Consider the following 8,662-nt stretch of genomic DNA (forward strand, 5'->3'; position numbering starts at 1 on the left):
ATAGTTTTTATGAGGATTAAATTATATGTTTGTAAAACACTTAGCACATAATAGATGATCAACAAGTGGTAGTGAAAACAGCAAAACCCAGTTCTCCTCTAACTATAGTCCTCTCCTCCCTTGCCCTTCTCTCTCAAGCCATGTTCCTTGAAAATGATTTATACTTGTTGTCTCTATTTGCTCATCTCCCATTTATATCCCAATTCACTGTAATCTGGCTTTTGTTTACCCCTCTAGTGAAACTGCTCACCAAAGATCTCCACTCTAGATGCCTTCAGGGAGCTTTGAGTCACTTCTTCATCTTTTCTGTATATAGTCACACTTAATTTCTCCTTCAAACTTCTCTTTTAGTTTCCATGACACCAGACTTCCCAATTTTCCCAATATTCAGACTGCCCCTTCTTTTCTCTTTGTTGCCTGCATTCTTTCTTTTAAATAGTATTTATCAACTTCCACATGTCTTGAAAAAGCAGGCTTCTTTGCTATAACATCTGAGTCAGAATTCCGTCTTTTCTACTTACCAAACTGAGTTCCTAAGTTATTTAACTTACCTCAGCCTCTTCATCTGCAAAAAGGTGACCCCTCTCTGGATAATCATCCTAATGGAGGCATTGTACACTGAATTTCCCATTGGCACAATGGATTGGTAGGCATAAATTGGAATTCCAGACCTGGAAACCCGTTTCATAAGAATGTCGAAACTCAAAACAAATATAATGCTCTTCAAAATATTTATTAACCATATAAAACTAAACAATATGAACTATGATATAAATGTTCCTTGAGGTATTTTTCTTCATAGGCTGGACTGGCCGAGGATTCTTAGACTCTTAGTTTAATGAAGTTTGGACAGAACATGTCATCTTTTCCTGGTAAATCTTCCTAGAGCATACATAGATATTTTTCCTTACTCCACAGACCTTTGAACTGCATTGAAAATTAGGGTCATCTGCCACAAAGAAAAAAAAAGTTCAATGATGTTCAGATGAATGCTTCTCAAAGTTTTTAAAAGCTTAATGTTGGGAAAGGGTAAGTTTCAATGATGTCTTACTCCTCCAGTTTTACAAAAATCTACCTTGCTGAGCTTCTGAGAGATTTCTAACAATACAACCAGGTTTGCAGGAGAAACTTCTAGATCCACTCACTCTGCAATGTCAAATCAGTTCATTGATGCTTTTTACGGTTCTACAAATGCCTTCAAAATACTGAATGAGGCAGGTTCCTCCAAATTCCTAGTTTCAGGCTTCACTTAGGATTTTCACAATATCCAAAACACTTTCAAAATTCTTTTTTGATCCATCCTCCTTGTCGACCGCTTTCATTGGCCTTTGAAAATTTCACAAATAAATATACCTTAAGGATGCAATGACTTATTTGATCTGTTGGCTAAAGTCAGGGAGATGCTTTGTGGAGATGAACTGGGAAGGAAAACTACTCTAATGTCAGGATGCTGCTTCTGCTTTAAGAATTAGAAGACAGCTTAAAGCATTAAGCTGTTAGCAATATTTTAAATGCCATTATTTCTTGACCTCGGGAACAGAGTGAAAATGAAAACCAAAGCTTCAGAATTGGCCCTTCAAGACATTAGCTCACTAATTAAAGGGGACTGCCTTGGATTCGTGACAAGTTAACGTAAGGCAACAATTCCATTTGCACTCAACTGCAATGTAGGATTCCTCCTACCCAACTGCATAGTCAATATTTAAAATGCTTCTTCCTTACTAAAGTAAGCTTTCCAAAACAGTTTTATCTGTTACATATGTCTCAAAAAATAACAGGCATTTAACTTAGCATTCCAGTTTTTTCTGGAAAATTCTTCAATGCTTCAATAGCAGTTGTAGCTTCCTCCTGGTGTTATGCTAACAAGTTCTCATTCTGTTATAAAAACAAACAAAACCTGTTCAGTGTGCAGTGTTCCCAGCTAATGAAAACCCTATTCCCATGTGTCCATCCACATGTCCATCCCATGTGTCCTAGTTCAGGCCCTCTTTACTCTTACCCTGAGTCAGAACAATAGCTGTGAAACCAGTCTACATGTAATCCCCTGCATCTACTCACTGCTCTACCACCAGCATCTTCCCAAACTATGTAATTGTCCTTTGAGCTACCACTCTAACTGTAGAATCCCTCCAACATAGCACTTACTACATTTTATTGTCATTTTATGTTTACCTGGGTCTCCCCTATTTTATCCTGAGTACCAAGGGGCAAAGACTATTTTTTACTGGTCTTTGGGTTACTAATTAGCACATAGAAGGCACTCAATGTAAGTATCCTGTGGTGAATGAATATAAGCCCAACTCTCCTCAGCTTTCAAATGGTTTAAGAATTCCTTCTTAGAAAACCAACTTTTTCCTACTTAATCTAATATTTTTAAACAATATGTGAAAATTTTACTGCAAATATCAACTTGATGAAAAACACCTGATTTTTTTTCTTTGAAGCTAGTGCACTTGAAAAATGCACCTTGACTTTGAGTGATCCCAATATACACCAATTATACTTTTTATAGCTTTGTCATCAGTGACTACTGAAATGTGTTACCTACTCCAGTCTTTGCAGCTTTTTAGGCTGTCACCCACACTGATCAGCTTTCTTCTCTACTGTTCCTGCCTACACTAATTCCTTTCACACCTCTAAAATGTGCATTTTAGCATGCCATAGGCTTAAAAGCTGAATAAAGTTATTAGAAATGTTTATAGTGGGAGAAATAGACCCTAATCAAACAAATCGTTTACCCATGATCAGAAAGCACAAGGATCTTGTAACATCTTTTTTTGTGTGTGTGTGACCTTACTCTGGTTCTAATCTACATCAGAAAAAGATGTCACGTAGAATTAGCACTGTTTATCACTTGAATCTGCACTCTTAATTCTTAAAAAATCCAGCCTAGTTCAACTGAGTTACAACCTCATTTTAAAGCTCTCTTCTGTGACTCAGCTCAAATTAGAAAATTATGAGTCATTACATCCACTTAATAATCTAAAGCTATTTTAACCTACATTATATTACATTTCTAGCAGATCAAATGTATAATATACAATGTGATGAACAAATATTAAATATGACAAATGAAAAACATTTATGATTGATGGACAAATTTTTCTTCAATCACAAAATGTAACTGATGTAGACTAAAGCTCATCATTAAACAATAAATGTTTCATATTCTATCAAAAATGTGTCCTCTGCTTTTAGTACTTTATATACATTATACTCTAAATGTTAAAATGTGATAGTAGACATAAAATAGTAGAAAACAGGCATCACAAGATTTAGACAATTATGGTAAGCTCAGAGTGACTTTTAATATGCCAATCAATGTTAGTAAAACACAAGTCAAGCAGACATGTGCAAACATGTTTCAAACCAAAATTAATAGGCAAACATACGACAGACAAATTCTATATTGTTTTTGCTTCTGCAATGTCTGGTTAGCCAGTATTATTAGTCAAATGGCTAATCATTGATAAAATATATTTTGTGAAAAGCTTGGAATAGTCAGAAGTCATTCTGGCATTACAAACAGCTATGTACACTATCACCAAGATTAGTTTATATACACAAATATTGAAGAGAAACCGGGGAAAACATTTAAAAACAGACTAACAATACAATCAAGTACAAAACTTGGGTGGAGGGAGAGAACATTTTTAAAAAGGGTCAGGGAAGGGCATTATCAGGAAAAATTACAAAACCAGTAATAATTATACTACATTAATACAGCAATCCAAAAGGGAAAAAAAAGGTGCATTACTCCAATGCACTAGCTTCAAAGTTCAAAGGAAAAAAAGGCAAATAGCTGCTTGTCATCAAGAGCAGCTACATATTTCACATAATTGTTTTCCAAAAAAGCCTATTAACAACAATGATTGTTTAATGCTACAATTTTACAGCAAGGACAAAACTAAAATAGCAGCAAATTCACAAGGCAATACTTCCACAGAATTATCATTCCATGGTTCATGCAGTGCCTACAAAGTGCTCCCAGTTGGATATACAAGTATAATTCACAATTAAAAAAAAAAAAAGAAATAGAAGATTGACACACAGGTACACTGAAGGCTGAGTAGTACTGAGTCTCTTAGCATTTCCCTTTTCAAAGGGAGAATATGTTTGTAATAAAGCCCTTGAGTCCTTTTTACAGGTCACTACAGGGAAAGTCACCTTTTATTACAATGCAACAGCAAACCATAAGCAGCACACCACCACAGTGGTTAACCCTGGAAAGGCTGGTGTAACATCCAACAGTGACTGACATCCTACAGAAGACAGACTAGTAAGACTAGACGAAAGCCTGATATAGCACTGGTCAAAATACAGCTTTCAACTGTAATTCACAAGTAAAAGTCCTAAAGGTATTTCAGTAAAACTACTGACACCGATTGAGAAAGTAATTTGCAAACTGGATTCTAGCAGTGATTTCAACCTAGCTTCCTCTTGTCACAGTTTTTTGGGGGAGGTGGGAAATGAGTAGTTCAGTATATGGTAAGGCTGACAGAGCGGTTCATTTTCTTTCCAATAAGTCGAGATGTTCTATTACTCTGGGTGGTGGACCTAGTGGTCATCCGATCAGTGAAGAGTGCTCTTTCCTCAGCTGCAGCTTTTGCCATCTGGGCTTTCTTGAGTTCTCTAAGAACATAAAAATAGGAAACAAGACTTTTCACCTATTGTTTTAATCCCAGGAAGGGATCATAGGAGGCCAAACATATAACTATATTGTCAGTTGGGAGATCTTAGCATGTCATCATTATTCTAAAGATATAACTGAGGAAAAAACTACAATATTAACTTTGCTTTTGCTCAAACAACTTAAATTTATGATTTTATTTTGTGCTCTCAAAATTAAAATATCATATACACTTGAACACAAGTAATAAAGATGCTAATAAAGAGGACACTAAATCTTACATAATTTCAAACACTACTAATTTATATTGTGAAACTATCTCTATATAATAGAGATAAAAGGAAAATTCTACTTCCTATTTGTATGAACTATGATGGCTATCAAACTAGTGGCAAATAAACCTTTTAATATTTCAAGACAGTTTTATTAGATTAAAATCAGCAATAAAGCAAATGAATTAGAATTAACATTCCAATCATTTTAGTGAAAATATCAAAGGTCATTCAGATCAAATATGAGACTCATTTACTAACCTAATTGACATGAATTTAATCCTTTCATAAAAATAAACAAAAAATGAAGGAAAATGTTAATTTATAGTGAGCGTTTAGGGGGGAAAAAACCTGTACAGGCTCACTTAGCTTTTGCCAAAGGGATTGGGGATTATTACCACTTGCAAATACTTGCTAGTCTTAAAATTTTTTTTAAGTCTAGGGGTGCCTGGGTGGCTCAGTTAAGCATCTGACTTCAGCTCAGGTCATGATCTCACAGTTCGTGAGTTTGAGCCCCATGTCGGGCTCAGAGCCTGGAGCCTGCTTTGGATTCGGTCTCCCTCTCTCTCTGCCTCTCCCCCACTCACACTCTGTCTCTCTCTCTCAAAAAATAAAATAAAATAAAATAATTAAAATTTAAAACATTTCTTAAGTCCATAATTTCAAAGTTGAGGAACAATACAAATTAATAGATCACAAACACTAATTTAAGGCAGAAATCCCCAAATTTTAACTGTATAGCATACCAGACCACCAGAGCCTTCACTGACAAAAAGCCTAAGTCATCTCATTAAAATTTGAAAATGAAAGTTAAAACATTCCAAAAACCCTCACTTACTTCTGCAAAAGTGAATTTTTGAATTTTTCAGCATTCAATTCTATTCGTAATTGTTCTGCACTTTTTCTAGAAGCAGATAGCAATACTGAATGTTTTACCAGTGCCATTGCTGAAGGTCTTTTCTCTGGGTCTGGATGAATCATAACCTTAAAAAGATAAGTAAAATTAAGGTAAAGACAGGCAATTTAATAAAACATTAAACCATTTCAGTAAAAAGTGCTTTATATACAAAAAAAAAAGCTCACTTTTAGCAACTCTGTAAACTCTTGGGAAAGCACTTGTGGAATCCGAGGTAATCTACCCTGTCTGATTTCATGCCATTGATCTCCATTTCTAGGAAGAGGTTCAGCACCAGCAGCACACACCACTGTGAGGGCAAGGGCAAAAATATCCGCTTTTGGTAGATGGGTATAGTTCTGTAAAATTAAAAAAAAAAAAATTTTTTAAGGGAATATAAAAACACCCAAAATAAGGTAAAATTACAGTGATGGCTTAAGTGAGAAATAGAACTAAATTGAAATATCCAATGCCACATTTAACTTTTAAGACCTATTCAGAGAAAAAGCTAAATTTGAGGAGTTTTTTTTAAATTACAAAGTAATACATACTTTGGGAGGGGAGTGGTAAATACATTTCTAAAAGTAAATGCCTTCTCTTTTTCAGTGGTTTGATTCAACTCTTAGAAACTCCTATCCTTCTGGGGGCATTCATATGAAAACACAAAACACGTATATATGGACAGGTTACAAATATACATACACGTATAAAAAGAACAATGGGATCATACAATTTATTTGTTCTACATGTTCCACTTGCATTCAAAACTCTTACCACGAAATATTTTGTCACTTTTTTTTTTTTTTGGTCACACTCTTTTTGAAACAGTACTATTAACTATATGTCATTACTTATTTTTGTTCCCTTACTGCTAAACACTTACTTACATTGTTCTCAAATGGGAATTCTGGATCAAAGGGTACAGGATTTTAAAACATTGATAGACACAAACTCTTTGATCTCCAAAAAGGTTTTGGCATTTTATAGTTCCAATAGTAATGTATGAGAAATTGTCTTCTACCACAACTCCACCATTGTTGAATACTGTAAATCTCTGCCTCTACTGAATTTTGCTAAATTAAATACCCCAGCTAATGGTTTAGGCTTTTTTTTTTTTTTTGACCATTTTACCTATTATTAGCTTAAAAATTTAATGTCTGCATTGTTATAAAGCAAACAGGATTATTAAAGAAAAAAAACTACCTCCTGCAAAACTTCATTAGCAAGAAAACGGCTATCACCCTCTTCAACTTGTGGACTAGAGATCCTTGTTACATGACCAAGATCACCTATAAGTATTAAAAAAAATAGAGTCAAGAGTTAAACAACCTCTTACTTTATTTTAAGGTAATAATCTGGTCATCTTTTTTTCTTACCTATTTTAAACATTACTTTGTTTGATGCCCAGTCATCTTCATCTCCTTCTTCAGAGGCAGCATTTGGGATTGAGGTTCGAGATATGAAAATATTGCCTGTCAAACAATTAATTATGTAAGCTGCACTAACAATTAATACTATAACCAAAGCTCAAAAAACAAGGCCGTGCAACAGAATCATCACAAAAGCTTTCAAATACAGATTCTCATATGTTCTACCCCAAAAGCCAATGAGAGTAAGAATCTCAGGGGATAGGAACTGGGGTTATATTTTCTAGGAACATATTTTCTTGCCTAGTACTGATCTTTGAACACTTGGAAACTACTGCATTAGACCCTTGTCATCTACACATTGATCTTCGGCTTTAACTACTTAGAAACAATACAAAAAGTAATAATGTAGTAATTTGTGATGCTACAAAATTATAAATTTTAACCTAATGCTACAGGCTGGTGCAAAACATACAAATAATAGAACTTGAGTTTGGCTAACCATACAGCATCTACATCCCAATGTAGCTCTGTGGTTCATTTCTGCTGTACACATACTTTTTTTCTTTAAATTCTAGTAAGTTTATGATTGACATAAGTTTCAGTGACAGTTTTCACTTTAACAGTTCTACCAATGTAATACTGAGTTCATAAATGTTATATTTACTGAAGTCATCTTTCCAACTTCACTTTATTTATAGGACAACTTACTTTACGATGGTATTTGTGAATTTGAAATTTTAAAATTCACATGCCTTAATATTTTCAACTTTTGGTACTTATAAGGGTCCACTGTGTTCGTCTGACACTTAATACAAGGTGTGAGTGATTTAAATCTTACTAATTCATATTTACTGCCTTCAGTCCAAATATTATATTTTCCCTTTTGAAAATAAAAATCTGAGTTGTTTACACATAGGTAAGAAATTCTTCATGTAACTTACAGAATTAAAGTAGGTTGTGTAAAATGATTTAATTTCTCATAAATCACACATTTCCACAGACAAAAAAACAAAAACCAAAAACTTCATTAAAGTCAACTTAAAAACACCTAGCTATGGGGTGCCTGGGTGGCTCAGTCGGTGAAGCATCAGACTTTAGCTCAGGTCATGGGCTCATGAGTTCTGTGCTGACAGCTTGGAGCCTTCCTTGGATTCTGTGTCTCCCTCTCTCTCTGCCTCTCTCCCACTTGTGCTCTGTCTCTCAAAAATAAATAAACACTGGGGGTGCCCAGGTGGCTCAGTCGGCTAAGTGTCCGACTTTGGCTCAGGACACGATCTCACAGTCTGTGAGTTCAAGCCCTGCATTGGGCTCTGTGCTAACAGCTCAGAGCCTAGAGCCTGCTTTGGATTCTGTGTCTCCCTCTCTCTCTGCCCCTCCCCTGCTCTGTCTCTCTCTCTCAAAAATAAAAACATTAAAAAAACTTTAAATAAACAAACATTAAAAAAAAAACCACACACACACACACACACACACACACACACACACACACACACAC

The 8,662-nt window shown here is 35.0% G+C and overlaps 1 protein-coding gene across 2 annotated transcripts in view; it reads right to left on the reverse strand.

The window, feature by feature from the left end:
* Positions 1 to 717: 717 nt before the first annotated feature.
* Positions 718 to 8,662, reverse strand: part of WEE1 (WEE1 G2 checkpoint kinase) — an 18,570-nt gene continuing 10,625 nt past the window's right edge. The window contains exons 7-12 of one of the 2 annotated variants that reach the window (XM_049650296.1): positions 7,174 to 7,269; positions 7,001 to 7,086; positions 5,986 to 6,156; positions 5,741 to 5,886; positions 4,544 to 4,632; positions 718 to 949 (exon numbers count right to left, since the gene is read on the reverse strand). In XM_049650296.1, coding sequence (XP_049506253.1) covers positions 831 to 949; positions 4,544 to 4,632; positions 5,741 to 5,886; positions 5,986 to 6,156; positions 7,001 to 7,086; positions 7,174 to 7,269 — 707 coding nt within the window. In that variant the 3' untranslated portion in view covers positions 718 to 830. Of the gene's footprint in view, positions 950 to 3,289; positions 4,633 to 5,740; positions 5,887 to 5,985; positions 6,157 to 7,000; positions 7,087 to 7,173; positions 7,270 to 8,662 lie in introns of those variants that run through there. The other variant, XM_049650306.1, reaches the window with a different exon arrangement.

Source organism: Panthera uncia, chromosome D1, assembly GCF_023721935.1.
Source record: "Panthera uncia isolate 11264 chromosome D1, Puncia_PCG_1.0, whole genome shotgun sequence".
In the NCBI taxonomy this organism is placed as follows: Eukaryota; Metazoa; Chordata; class Mammalia; order Carnivora; family Felidae; genus Panthera; species Panthera uncia.